The following is a 16,010-nucleotide window of genomic DNA, read 5'->3' on the forward strand; positions in this document are numbered from 1 at the left end:
CCTGTGAAACTCAATCCTTGTTTTTCTCACATGAAATCCTGAAGACCATGGATAAAGGGAGTCTGGTAGATACAGTCTGTTTCTTGAATTCAGAAATGCATATGGCTCAGTACAACACCTACATTTATTAATGGAAGTATGATTTAATGGGGTACAAAGCAAATTTGTGGCTAGATTGAGGATTTCTTGGGAGGGAGGAAAGTCATCAACAAATGTAGAAATTAAGAACCTTCAACATCGCAGCACATCAACAATCGTTGGTTAATATATTAAAAAACTAAAAACCCGCCTTGATTGCGAAAAAAGCGCCTAGTGCTAAGTGTTAACCCAGGTTTCAGCGTAGATAACTACACCTCCTTCAGAACAACAATAAAATGCACAAGTGCCTAAGAAGACCTTTGTCAGTGATTAAAAGAACACCATAGCTATACATTAAATAATAAAAAAGGGAAAAACAAACAGTATATATGTACAAAGTCAAAACCACTACTTAACTTAATGGTGTACGCTCCACCTCACACCAGCCTATGTTTGATGGGCCATGACCCGCCATAAACTTTATGGCGGGTCATGGCCTATCGAATATAAGCCAATGCGAGGTGGAGCGTACACCATTAAGTTAAGTAGTGGTTTTGACTTTGTACATATATACTGTTTGTGTTTTCCTTTTCTTTTTCATTTATAAATGTATAGCTATGGTGTTCTTTTAATCACTGACAAAGGTCTTCTAAGGCACTTGTGGGTTTTATTGTTGTTCTGAAGAAGGTGTAGTTATCTACACCGAAACCTGGGTTCACACATAACACTAGGTGCTTTTTCCGCAATCGAGGCGGGTTTTTAGTTTTTTAATAAATGTAGAAATACTTTCAGGTGTGCCCCAGAGAAGTGTGTTGGGAACATTGCTGTTCACATTGCGTATTAGTTGACTATGCAGACAATGTTAATACTAACCTCAGACTTTTTGCAGATAATAAAGTAATATCTGCAAAAAAGCTGTACAATTATTCCGACAGATCTCGATGAGATTTTAAAGTGGTGTAATGACTAGCAGCAAGCTTTAAATGTTTTGAAATGTAATATTGTGCACTTCACAAAATGCAAAAGCATAGTGTCCTATGACCACAATAAATACTTTCATGTAACAATCTGTGGAGATATGAAATGGTAAAGAAGGTATAGACTGAGTTCATTGGTAGGAACTGGGAAAATATAGACTACACAGCAAATAACTTACAAAATACTTATACTTTGTGACCCATTCTAGGATACTGTTCAAGTGCGTGGGAACCACAACAAACAGGTCTAACAAGAGATACTGAACGCATACAAAGAGGAGTAGCATGTATGGTCACAGGTCTGCCTGACTCACAACAGAGCATCTCAGTAATGCTGAAGAACCTGAACTGGCAAACCCTTTAAGATAGGAACCAACAATTTCACAAAAGCCTAATTACAAAGTTTCAAGAACAAATATTAAGTGACAAATTCTGGAATATACTAGTCTCCAAAATAACATACCAACAGTGGCTGCATTTTAGCTGTCATTCTTCCTACACTCCTATCGTGGAAAGGTAAGTAACACTACTACATGGTGTAACGGAAAGTTCCTGCCGCCACGCGTTTCACAGTGGTTTCCAGAGTATGTGTGCCGATGTAAATGTATAAGCCAAGTACTGAAGTACAGAACATTCTATACACTTACATATGATTGAAAGCAAGTGAGGGTAGCAGTACAAATTAGACAAAAAACAGGGATTTTCACAAGGATCAATACCAAATTAGGAAACAACAATCCTTCACATACTGATAGAGTACTTCTGCTCATCTCACAACAGTTTGTGATGTGTCCTGTACAATTTTGTTACATCCTGCTCATTCTTTTTATGATTTTTCAATTTTTCTATGAGTTTCTGTTGATCTATATTTCATGCTTATTTTGTTTCCAAGCTGTTTGGGTTCTCATCATTTGGAGTGTGGTTACATTTCCTCCCTCCATTCCTCAGTTGCTTCACAATTTTTTTTAGTTGTTTCTACTGCTCCTCTGCTCAAATTCACTTGCTAAAATTTAGTTAATCCGAAGCTTGCAGCATCTCGAAATTTTGGGTTTATTTGCCACTGTTTCTTTGTTTTACATTATACCGTGGCGCTTCCTAAACTATAAAATTTTGCGAGACCCACAGTCTGCCCTAGCAGACAACATACATCCTCCATATACCCATTTCATAATGGACACTTACCACCTGGATTGTCCCCCCCACCCCCAATCTCCCTGTAGGCGCTTCTGCCAGAATTCCTATCCATATGCAAGGCAAGCACCCTTCGGCATGCGCAAGTGATGAATGGTTGATGCAGCATCTGGGCAAATGCTCCTCCTTTTGTTGTGTACCAGTGTTACCATTTGTGAACCAATGCTTCCATTTATGAAACAGTGCTTTCAACAAGGACCTGAGGAATGCCACATGATGACAACTCAAGGCCAAATTGGGTGAGTCATCCTTGAGCATTGCTTTGGGTAAATAGCTTGGAAGTATCATGCTTTATAAGCAGGGCCAGTTGCGACCTAGAGGGTTGTGGTTCACAAGAGGTTTTCCCTTTAATTTTCCTGAGACATTTCGAAAAGCCACCTTCTGCTTCTGGAGGCTGTAAATTCCATTTGCAGTGACACATGTAAATGCCCCATACGTTGTACTGCTTTATGCCAGCACTGAGTGCCCATGTGGACTATCCCGTTCAATTAGCACACAACTTTGCATCTTCCACTTCGCGCATGACGGTGCCTCACCACAGTGTCCCCCTTTACTTTTATTCACCATTATCCATGGCCTCTGCTAGATATGAACTTTTAATGTTTACATTGAGCTTTCAAACTTTTTGTGAACCTTAGTGAAGGCTCCCACGGATGTGAACTTTAAATGTGTGTGTGTTCCTGCACTACCTCTGATAAACTAAGAACCGTCACTGTGCAAGTCGCACAACTGTGTACAGTCTACCTTAACAAATGGTTTGTGTCACCAAAAATTTGCCCCTTTGCTTTTTCATGTTGCTTCACTGGAACACGCGTTCCACATCGTTTCCCACCTTCTCCTTCTTTTCTCCTTAATTTTCCACGAGCGAGAGCTGTGATGTATGTTGTGCAATGAAATATTTTCAGTGTTACCACGGTATTGCATTAGAGTCACCAGTGTGGTAACACTGGCAGCACAAAATATTTGATTGCACACTATACATCACAGCTATCTCCCTGGACTTAAGTCCTTGTGACTTTGATTCGATTCCGAATGTGAAGGAACCACTTCGTGGCATTCGCTTCAGAACTGTTCCAGCGATTCAACAGGCAGTAGACCGCTCCATTCGCACTATCTACAGAACAGGCTCTGCTAATGGTATACTACATCTTCCACATCACTGGCAACGGGTTCTACACAACGCTGGTGACCACTTTGAAGGACAGTAACAGGTGCAAACGTGTAACTCTTTTGTATTGGTTGTGAATAAATATTTGCCACTATTTAAGTTCCAACCCTCGTATTAACACTTTTGGTTACCCTTTACCATAAATGTTATTGATATCAAATGAAACAACAAGTTTACTTTTACCTGCCACTGTTTGTTTATTACCACAATGTGTTTCAAAGGTTTAAACCTCTATCATACAATGGATTGATGTGGGTTAGTATCACATGTATTTACTATGCAAATACTACCCTGGAGTAATCTATGGTACTGTCTCCAGTGGTCACAGGCTGCCATGATACATCACATATACTATTACAGTTCATAAACACAGAGGGAAGAAAGATGATATTAGAGACTGGTTAGGTGCTAGCATCATCTCTGGAGCTAGGCAGACTCGCGTACATAGAACTCTCGCTAAGTTAAGTGATTAATATTGAAATAAGAGCTAATCTAGTTAATATTACATTTTTGACTAGTGTATATACTACTTCTCTAGGCTTTTCTGACCTTATTTAGATCGAAAAGGAAGTATTTCGTAAAATGCCAGTAGTCACTAGTTTTGTTTACGTTTTTTAGGTGTAAATTTCATGCTAGTGTAGATTTTCCTTTTTGACTAGAGTTCTCGCTTCAAAGTCAAATTAATTCGTGCCGGTCATACAGAGTTCAGGTAGTTAAAACTTTCGGAAGTTAGTTTAAAAGTTTGTTTACATTAGTGTTTATTTACGGATTAGTGGGCTACAGGTTACGAAACTACTGTGGTTTTGTGCCAACTTATTCTCTGCTTTTGTGTTAAGTTTGTCTATCAAACCATGTGTGACCAATGTGGTGGCTGCCGTAGAATTTTGAAAGAGGGGGTATTCTGTGTAGACTGTAAGCTATGGTTTCATTGGGGTGAATGTAGCGGCGAGGAAACGAGGGTAGAAAATGAGGATCTTCCATGGCAGTGTAGGTTATGTAGAAAGGAGAGAAAAATTTCTGAACAGCAGGCAAAAATTTGTGCCCTTAAGGCTGAATTAGAAAATGCGAACTTGGAATTATGTAGGTTAAGGGAGGAAAAAGAGACTGGGAATAGGTAGCACGCAAAGGGCAAAAAAGGGAAACAGTTGAAAAACTCCAGAAATTCAATTAGTAAATCAGTTTGGCTTGCTATCTAAAGCGGAGGAAGGGCCTCTTCCAGATGCAGTTGAAAGTAGGTTGAAGCATAATATTAGCTTAAAGAAAAAAAAGACAGGTTGGGATCAAACAAGAATAAGAAAAAAGGATTCTGCTTATAGGCAGCAGTCATGGGAGGGATGTGGGCCAGCAGCTTCAGGAGAAATTAGGTGCAGGGTACCAGGTCACAAGTTTAGTGAAACCAAGTGCTAGCCTTAGCCAGCTGACAGAAAACTTAGGTCAGCTATGCAGGGACTTTGAGAAAGAAGATCAGGTAATTATAGTTGGAGGAGCAGGAAACAGCCTGGCTATGAGTCCAAGATACAGTATTAGGAGTGACCTGGATAAAATAGGAGCAGAAACTGAGCACACAAATGTGGGGTTTGTGGAGGTCTTTCAGTGCCATGGTCAGCCCTGGGTAAACACTGCTGTAAGGCATGTTAACACTGAGCTGAACAGGATGCTCCAGACACCGGCCAAATTTTACATAAGTGTTGTTCCAGTAAATGCTAGTGGTAAGTGGGGATACACTACAGATGACCTGCACCTGAATAGAAAGAGGAAAAGTAAGTTAGCTTCTCTATTAGCAGAAATTGTTAGGGGGTCCACAGTCACACAAAGGCTGATCCCTGTGGTTAATGGGTTCAGGCAGACAGGTTTTTTAGGTTAAAGCCCAAGTCCAGATAGATAACAATCAAGATAAATAGAATAAAAGAAACTTCACATAAAGTTAATTGGGGTAAAGCTAATGGCAGTATCAACATACTTCATCAAAATATCAGGGGAATAAAAAATAAAGTAGATGATCCATCAGTGTGTTTAGATGATCTCATAAATAAGAGTGAGATTGATATAATCCGTCTGTCCGAACACCATGTAACTGTGGGAATGGATAGTTTCAGTATAAGTGGGTATAATTTAGCATCTTACACTTTTAGATCTAGGATGGATAAAGGAGGAGTTGCCATTTTCATAAAACAAGGGTATAAATCCAAAACTGTAGAAGTAAGCAAATTTTGCATTGATCATCACTGAGGTTTGTGCATGTGAACTTCAGCTAGATAATGTAGTATTGATATTAGCAACCGTGTACAGGTCCCCATTAGGAGACTGGGAGCTGTTCATAAAAAAGTGACTCCCTATTATGCTGTCTGTTAGACAAAAAGAAGTTATTAATCTGTGGTGATGTCAATATAAACGTTCTAAGTAATTCTGATAGGAAAAGTGAACTAGAAGTGCTTTAACAACATATAACATGTATAGCTCAGGACAGTAGCACGCTAATAGATAATGTATTAGTACAGAAAGAGGATGTAAAACAAACACATGCTTTCCCTGTGGTAAATGGATTGTCAGACCATGATGCACAACTGATTTACTTACAAAACCTAACAGGGTGTACAGTTCGGAAACCATTAAGTAAAAGTGTGAGGTCGCTCAACCCGGTATCTATACAGCACTTCAGAGAAAGCTCAATAAATGTTAATTGGGGAGATGTACAAATGAGCGAAATGCTAATGATAAGTGCAAAATATTTGCTGATAAATTTATATCCGTCTTTGAACATTGTTTCCCAAAGAAAATTACTAAGTATAACACCACACACTTTTCAAAGAAACCTTGGATTACTACAGGTATTAAAGTGTCTTCAGAAAGAAAAAGAAAACTGTACGAGACAGCAAGAACTAGTAAAGATCCAGAAGTAGTTTCACACTATAAAAGTTATTGTAACATACTGAGAAAAGTTGTAAGGAAATCAAGAAATATGTATGTTAGAGAAGAAATTAACAACTCTGGCAATAAAATAAAATCAATATGGAATGTTGTTAGAAGGGAGACAGGAAAAGTAGTCACTGTGCTATGTAGCATTACTGTTAAAGAGAACGAGACCATCCTAACCAACAGTACACATGTAGCTAATGTATTTAACTATCATTTCTTAAGTGTAGGAGAAAAAATTGGTGAGAACAGTTCAAAAGAAGAAGCTAGGCAGTACATGGAAGAGTCTGTTTTGAAAAAATTTAGTCAGATTAAGTTTCACCTAATGACCTCTTGTGAAATAAGTAAAATTATTAAATCTCTGAAAAATAAATGTTCTGTTGGAGTAGATGACATCTCTAATACGATATTAAAACAATGTGGAGCAATTACAGCTGATGTTCTGAGCCACATATGTAATGCATCACTAACTCAAGGTATTTTCCCAGACAGGTTAAAATATGTCATTGTCAGGCCTCTCTACAGAAAGGGGGACACCACAGGTGTCAATAATTATCTGCCAGTATCCTTGCTTACAGCATTCTCAAAAATCTTCGAGAAAGTAATGTACTCAAGAGTGGTTAGCCATCTCAACAGTAATGGGATACTTAGTAAATCACAGTTTGGATTTCAAAAATGCTGTTCCACTGAGACAGCAATATACAATTTCACTGACCACTTAATAGAGTCTTTAAATAGTAAAATGTCACTAATAGCAATTTTCTGTGACTTGTCCAAAGCATTTGATTGTGTGAACCATGACATTATGTTATAGAAATTACAAATCTATGGTATAAATGGAATAGCATATGAGTGGTTTAAGTCCTGCTCATAGAACAGGAAGCAAAAAGTTTCCTTATATGGGTCAAGTGATTTAAATAAGTTTGCCACTTCATCTAACTGGGGTGAAATTACTTTAGGTGTTCCACAGGATTCAATCATGGGTCCCCCTCTGTTCTTGATATATGTGAACGACCTCCCTTCCTATTGAAACAGGAAGCTGAACTGACACTGTTTGCTGATGATACAAGCATCATTATTAATCCAGTAAAAGAAAGTCCAATTGAAAATGATAGAAATAAGGTCTTTGGAAAAGTCATTAATTGGTTCTTTGCAAATGCACTTGCTCTAAACTTTGAAAAAACACAGTAAATCCAATTATTCGCTGCAAAAAGTACAGTTCCTTCAATAAACAAAACACATTAACAGAAGTCAGTAGACAGGGTAGAGCATACTAAGTGTTCGGGTGTACGTGTAGATGAGAATCTTAATTGGAAAATTCATGTCTTGGATCTCTTAAAGCGACTAGGTTAACAGCAACTTCTGCAATCAAATAATTGCCAATTTTGAGGACATAGAAATTAGGAAGCTAACATACTTCGCATACTTTCACTCTCCGATGTCATACGGAATAATATTTTGGGGTAACTCAACATTTAGACAAAAAGTATTCACTGCTCAAAAGAATGTGGTTAGAATAATGTGTAGGGTTCATAGTTGCACATCTTGTAGGCAACTTTTAAAAGATTGGGAATTCTTACAACAGCCTCACAATACATCTACTCACTAATGAAATTTGTTCTCAACAACATGGACCAGTTTAAAAACAACAGTGATATTCATGATTATAACAGCAGAAAAATAAAGGCTTACACTATCCTTTGCTCAACCTACCTTTGGCACAGAATGGGGTAAAATATGCTGCTATAAAAATTTTCGACATATTACAGATGAAATAAGGTGTCTGACAGACAGCAGTAATGGCTTCAAAAATAAATTGAAATCATATCTCCTTGACAACTCCTTCTATACCATAGATGAATTCTTAAATAGGAATAAATAAAACTATAAATATAATGTCTGCATTTTATGCCATTTAAGGGAATGGGGTAAAAAGTAGAAATATTAATCTTTAACTCTGTATTGTAATATAAGTAACTATAACACCTAATCCTTCACCTACACATCAACTCAGCCAACGAACACACCCGTCAACTCCTATCCTTAATAAAAGTCCTCAATCTTTCCTCTCCCACATCCACACCGGCTGTTCAGAGCATCCTCGTACAGGCCAACCGCAAATTAGAACAGCATGCCACCCTCCACCTCAAAAAACTATCCAATCTCCTGGTTTCCCACCTCCGGAAAGGCAACTCACTCACCCGTCACAACCTTTCCAGTAAACCTCAACCTCTTCTCATTGCGCACAAACCCAGTCTTTCCCATCTATTCAATCTCCCACTTCCAGCTCCACTCCCTCCAAAACCTCAAAATTCCAATCAACGCAATCTGGAACCACAACACCCTAATTCAGTAGTTAACCTTTCCTCCAAACCTCTCTCCCAATCCGAAACCTCTGTCCTATCCAAAGGCCTCACCTTCAGCCCCACTCCCAGATTCAACCAAACAGCCCTCGTCAAAGATTTACTGTCCTACACTCGTACTCTCCGCTGGAAATATCACTTTGCCACAAAGAAAAATGATCCTAATCCTACTCCTAATGATCCAACTCCCCAAGACACTATCCAAATTGAACCCTGCCTGGAACAGTTCCGTCCCACGTTACAGCGGGACCCACCTCCTCTTCCTCAAAATCACCCTCTCCAAACCTTCCAGGAATTTCTGACTTCCAGCCTTGCCTCTCAATCCTTCTTAAAAAAACCTTAATCCTACTCCCAACATCACCACTGCTGAAGCCCAAGCTATCCGTGATCTGAAGGCTGACCGATCCATCGTCATTCTTCCGGCGGACAAGGGTTCCACGACCGTGGTACTTTATCGTCGGGAGTATGTTGCTGAGGGACTGCGTCAGCTTTCAGACAACACCACATACAAAGTTTACCAAAGTAATCCCATTCCTGATGTCCAGGCGGAGCTTCAAGGAATCCTCAGAACCTTAGGCCCCCTACAAAACCTTTCACCTGACTCCATCAACCTCCCGACCCCACCGACACCCCGCACCCCTACCATCTTCCCAAAATTCATAAACCCAACCATCCCGGCCGCCCCATTGTAGCTGGTTACCAAGCCCCCACAGAGCGTATCTCTGCCTACGTACATCAACACCTTCAACCCATTACATGCAGTCTCCCATCCTTCATCAAAGACACCAACCACTTTCTCGAACGCCTGGAATCCTTACCCAATGTGTTACCCCCGGAAACCATCCTTGTAACCATTGATGCCACTTCCTTATACACACATATTCCACACGTCCAGGGCCTCGCTGCGATGGAGCACTTCCTTTCACGCCGATCACCTGTCACCCTACCTAAAATCTCTTTCCTCATTACCTCAGCCAGCTTCATCCTGACCCACAACTTCTTCAATTTTGAAGGCCAGACATACCAACAATTAAAGGGAACAGCCATGGGTACCAGGATGGCCCCCTCGTACGCCAACCTATTCATGCGTCGCTTAGAGGAAGCGTTCTTGGTTACCCAGGCCTGCCAACCCAAAGTTTGGTACAGATTTATTGATGACATCTTCATGATCTGGACTCACAGTGAAGAACAACTCCAGAATTTCCTCTCCAACCTCAACTCCTTTGATTCCATCAGATTCACCTGGTCCTACTCCAAATCCCATGCCACTTTCCTTGACGTTGACCTCCATCTGTCCAATGGCCAGCTTCACACGTCCGTCCACATCAAACCCACCAACAAGCAACAGTACCTGCATTATGACAGCTGCCACCCATTCCACATCAAACGGTCCCTTCCCTACAGCCTAGGTCTTCGTGGCAAACGAATCTGCTCCAGTCCGGAATCCCTGAACCATTACACCAACCACCCGACAACAGCTTTCGCATCCCGTAACTACCCTCCCGACCTGGTACAGAAGCAAATAACCAGAGCCACTTCCTCATCCCCTCAAACCCAGAACCTCCCACAGAAGAACCACAAAAGTGCCCCACTTGTGACAGGATACTTTCCGGGACTGGACCAGACTCTGAATGTGGCTCTCCAGCAGGGATACGACTTCCTCAAATCCTGCCCTGAAATGAGATCCATCCTTCATGAAATCCTCCCAACTCCACCAAGAGTGTCTTTCCGTCGTCCACCTAACCTTCGTAACCTGTTAGTTCATCCCTATGAAATCCCCAAACCACCTTCCCTACCCTCTGGCTCCTATCCTTGTAACCGCCCCCGGTGTAAAACCTGTCCCATGCACCCTCCCACCACCACCTACTCCAGCCCTGTAACCCGGAAGGTGTACACGATCAAAGGCAGAGCCACGTGTGAAAGCACCCACGTGATTTACCAACTGACCTGCCTACACTGTGATGCATTCTATGTGGGTATGACCAGCAACAAACTGTCCATTCGCGTGAATGGACACAGGCAGACAGTGTTTGTTGGTAATGAGGATCACCCTGTGGCTAAACATGCCTTGGTGCACGGCCAGCACATCTTGGCACAGTGTTACACCGTCCAGGTTATCTGGATACTTCCCACTAACACCAACCTGTCAGAACTCCAGAGATGGGAACTTGCCCTTCAGTATATCCTCTCTTCTCGTTATCCGCCAGGCCTCAATCTCCGCTAATTTCAAGTTGCCGCCACTCGTACCTGTCATTCAACAACATATTTGCCTCTGCACTTCCGCCTCGACTGATATCTCTGCCCAAACTCTTTGTCTTTAAGTATGTCTGCTTGTGTCTGTATATGTGTGGATGGATGTGTGTGTCTGTGTGAGTGTATACCTGTCCTTTTTTCCCCCTAAGGTAAGACTTTCCGCTCCCGGGATTGGAATGACTCCTTACCCTCTGCCTTAAAACCCACATCCTTTCATCTTTCCTGATGAAGCAACCGTGGGTTGCAAAAGCTTGAATTTTGTGTGTATGTTTGTGTTTGTTTGTGTGTCTGTCGACCTGCCAGCACTTTCATTTGGTAAGTCACATCATCTTTGTTTTTAGATATAACTAACTAACTTGTTTCATCTGATGTCAAACTCCTCTTGTCGCTTTTTTTCTACTAGTTAAGCAGTTTTTTGCTGTATCACTAACAAAATCTGTCTAATCTTCAGAAGTACTTAGCAAAGCAAATAAGAAGTAGTTAATTGCTAAAATTCTATGTATTTTGTTTATAATTAACAGCTTCATTCTCAAAACAAATTATGTTACATAAGCTCTGTATAACAAAACACCAGCTTGGTTATTAGCCACCAGTCCTAAGCAGTGTAATTATCTGTGTTACACAAACAAAAGCATGTACAAGTAAGAGCATTAATGTCTTATAGTTATTTCACTCTCAAGTGACATAATGGAAGAAAAAGAGTATTACCATGTTAGAGTGTTTCTAAAAGCGGCAAAACCGATGAGAGCAGAACTAATGACAAAAAGTACACTCCTCAGTGATGATAGAAGAGTTGGCTGTTGGCTTGACACAACCACTCCATTAGTAATATCCTTCTTGCTGTTCAGTAGTGATGGAGGCTGGAATTCAGTCATATTGTGACCTAAAAATGGGACAAAAAGTTAACAAACGGGAATATAAATGAACCATACATTTGTTAGTTTTTCCTATTTAAACATGACTAGCAGAGAAAACGACAAATATTCTGTATTATAGCATCATCGTTTTTCTTAATCCTGACATTTTAGTGCTTTCAATACTCAATAAGAATACAAACATTATAAGGAGACATAATGGTTGGTGAGTACTAACCTTCAGGAGAAAAAACTCTAATTCTGGTTGACAGACATTTATTCATTTACTTTAGCCCTGAGAATATTATGCGGTACAATGTACAAATGATACAGGCCAAGTCATAAACATTAAAACACAAAAATGTGGCAGAGAATAAGCTATAGTAATAAAATTATATAAAACAGCTAACTTAATCTACGAGGAGCAAGGATGTTTTATTGTATCTTACAAGTAGAGGAAGACATCAGGAAAATACGTAAGTGAAAGTACTCCTCTTGGTTAATGATGTAAAAATATTGCCAAGAATTTAAACTGAATGCTAAGAAATTGGTCAGTTTTAGTGCCACAACCTAAAGAAAATCAGTGCTGTGCAAAAGAAGCTTGGGGAGCTCAGGAAGAGAATCATTAAAATTAAAGGCAACAGTTAGAATATTTCACCAGAATGTTCAGTACACAAACAACAACACATATGAATTAAAAGTTTTATTGAAGGAACATAAGAAAAACATTCTAGTAGTCACAGAAAATGGGGTATAAGGATACCAAGTAGACATCTACAACTTGAAAAATTATGCAAATATGAAGAGTTTGAGCAGAACATTGCATAAAAATCCTACAAATCAACTAAAGCCATCCAAATTACCACAAAATATACTAGGAAAGTGAGCTTGGAAGCTACAGCAGGGGAAATAAAAATTGCAGGGAAGATATGCTGTGTATTGGGCCTTTACCAATCACCAAATGGGGAAATAAAACTACTCTGAACAACTACAATATTCAACCAAGAGCTTTCAAAAACATACTTATCACACGTCTTTCTCCCTACATTGTGCTCAGTCGACTGCCAGCTTTTTCCTGGCCCACGGTGAGAGTACAGGGGTGAGGTAGGGGTTTACGGTGGGTTGGGGTGAAGGATAGTGTGTGGCAGAAAGCAGGGAGGGGGTTGGGGGGAGTGTCTAGTGGCTCCTGGGAGAGTGGGTAGCCATCTGTGGGCTAGCTAGCGGTGCAAGTAGAGGGGGATTTGAACATAGACCGAAGGAAAAATGCAAACAACATTAAGACATTACTGGACTTACTGCATACTTACAACCTAAAGATTAAACTACATGAAGGCACCAGAATAACTATGCCTAGTGAAACTACTATTGGTCGCCTGCTAACAAATATTTCTTCATGCTACAGAAATGCACAAGTAAAACTCCACACTAGAGGATCATTTTGCAATCTTGATAGACATTAACATAAAGACCTGGAAGTCAGCAGGAGATACGGGAGTGAAAAAGGTAGTAGATTTACTCACAAAACATAATTCAATTAACAATGGTGTTAATGGCAGAAAAATAGGAAAATTATATGCAATGATGGAAATTTAATATGACCAATTCATCTTCCTTTATTGAATTATTGTTATAATGCTACATGTTTTGTCAGCAAAATCCTAATGAAAAAAATAATAAAAGCTGAAAGCCTGGGGAGGTACTCCACACAAGAAATAAAATATTTCACAAGCTCCCTAGAATATAGTTTACACAACGACACTAGATTGCAGGCAACTGTGCTACCAGCCACTACACAAGCGCACTGCGCGTTTGCGCAACTCGTCAGTGAAACTAAACACTTTCGGCGTGTTCCAACTTTGGCGACACTAGTTGCATAAGTTTTGAGGTTGTGTGTGTTCGTAGAGTGTAGACAAACTGAAATATGACATCACGTGCGGTCAGAACATAGATAGTTTGACAATATCTGAGATGCAGGGCGATTGAATTATCCTGCAGCATCCTTACAACTTATTCAGACTGTTTCTAACCACCCTGTATAGCTCTAGAAGATGAACTGATTATAAAAAAAAAAAAAAGTACATACAATGCCGAAAATTCCACATATAAACCATACCACTGCTTTCATCCCAGCAACTGATGCATAAGTTTCAAATCTAATAAAGTAACTAAAAGTCAAATATTCATCTGGCTTGGATGATGTCATATCTCATCTAAGGAATGTAGGGAAAGTATACAAAACCTTTAACACATATGCTGAAGTGTGCAACAGAAGAAGATACATTTCCAGCAAGTAAATTAAAGCCAGTATTTAAGAAAGGAAACAGAGATAACTTAGGAAACTAGAGGCCAATATCTTTGATCTCCACCTCTGCAAAAATCTATGAAATGCTGATAAAGAAAAATCAACAGATTTAGCTAAACATCTTTGGGGTTCACTTGAAAGGCAACAGAAGACTTGAGGGACATTCATGGACCTATCTAAAGCGTTTTACTGCATGTATCATTCGAGGCTAATGGAGAACCTCTATCGGTATGGAATTTGAGGGAAATGCTATGACAAAGTCAAATCATACATAACGAATAAGAAACAATGCACAGAAATCAGGCGTACAAGTGGGGGGGGGGGCGGGGGGGGGGGGGGGGGGGATATAATTAGTTACAGATTTGGGTTACAAATTATCAGACTTGGTGCATCACAAGGTTACATGCTTGGGCCAATACTATTTATTCTCTATGTAAATAATCTCATAATATATAAAGCAGAAACTTACAATGTATGCCAATTATGCTACAATTATATGTGCAGCTGAGATAAAGGAGGAGCTTGAAAAGGTAGCACTGCTAAATATTGAATCTGCACATAAATATCTAGTACAAAACAATCTTTATAAACCAAACAGAGCAAAATGTAGAACTCAAATATTAAATTAAATAGAGAGGCAATTAAAGAAGGAAGCAGCACAAAAATTTTACGAACTACTGTAAATGAGCATTTGACATGTAGATGAACTCTGTAGAAAGATAAACACACAGATTTAATTCATGCACAAAACAGCAAAAGTTGTGGATGGTTAAGTCCTCAGGACAGCGTAATATGGACTTGTATCCCTTTAACTGTGCTACTCATTCCATATATGGGAAAGTGCACAAGCTAGCTACTTGAAAAGAATATTTAAAATCCAGTAAAGAACTGTAAAGTGTGTAGTGAAAATACCACCCAGACAGACTTGCATACAAGTAAGTAAAGAAGTACATGACCAAACAACAAGAGGAGAGGAAAATTATTATTAGGTGTAATTATTACACTCAAAGTGACCATGAGTGCTCCAAATGAAGCAGGCAAAAGGTTTTTAACAAACTAGCAAAATGCATTAAGGAAGAAAAGGAATCAATTAAAAAAATTCATCTGAAAGTGTATCTCACAGAGAAATGTATAAAGCGCAGAGTGTCACTCAATGAAACATGGTACACAGTGGAACATCCCATTTCAGCTGTCTCTAGTAATATTTTTTCTTTGTTTTGATATCACTGTATGTTGAGTTTTATTAGAGACGTCTTTGACTGTAATGATGGATAATTTGGTGAACTACATTCTGTTTTATATGTTACTGCATATTTTTGATAGAAATTACAATGAACATCTATTTATAAATTTAATATTTTCCATAATACATGCAGCTAACAGGGATTTGCTATTTTATGATCAAATACACACTTTCAGCTATGCAATGACCAGTTTCAGAGATGGTAGATACATAGGTTATGTATCTTGAACAATTTTTTGTTTATGTTGTCTTTAGTACACAGTGAACACTTGTATACGATACACAGTGAACCACTGTAGACTCATGGATGCAGAGAAATTCAGGCTTATCACAGTTTATAAAGTTGCAGAATGTGCCGATGAAAAGTTTCTGAAGACAGTGACACCAACAAATGTAACTTCTGGATGTAGAAAATGTAGAATTTATCCACTTAATGTTAGCATCTTCTATAAGTTGGATTTCCTTGTGTCTGTGGTTTCAGACCACTCTTTAAATTCTGATGGTGTGCCTAATCCAATAGAAACACTGGATTATTATTATTATTGGATGCATGACCCCTCCAAAAACTTTGGAAGATGATATGCAAAATGTTGAGGCAGTCGCCTGACATTCATACACTGATAACAATAGCACCAGCAAATCCTATATCTCACCAAAGGAGTTTCATG

At 39.4% G+C, this 16,010-nt stretch overlaps 1 protein-coding gene across 2 annotated transcripts in view; it reads right to left on the bottom strand.

Annotated features, from left to right (window-relative positions):
- The window catches only part of LOC124605380 (fatty acid hydroxylase domain-containing protein 2), a 210,669-nt gene that overhangs the window by 99,813 nt on the left and 94,846 nt on the right, over positions 1-16,010 (bottom strand). For both annotated transcript variants that reach the window (XM_047137019.1, XM_047137020.1), the window contains exon 2: positions 11,652-11,826. In XM_047137019.1, coding sequence (XP_046992975.1) covers positions 11,652-11,826 — 175 coding nt within the window. The remainder of the gene's footprint in view (positions 1-11,651; positions 11,827-16,010) is intronic.

This window comes from Schistocerca americana, chromosome 3 (assembly GCF_021461395.2).
Source record: "Schistocerca americana isolate TAMUIC-IGC-003095 chromosome 3, iqSchAmer2.1, whole genome shotgun sequence".
Lineage (NCBI taxonomy): Eukaryota > Metazoa > Arthropoda > Insecta > Orthoptera > Acrididae > Schistocerca > Schistocerca americana.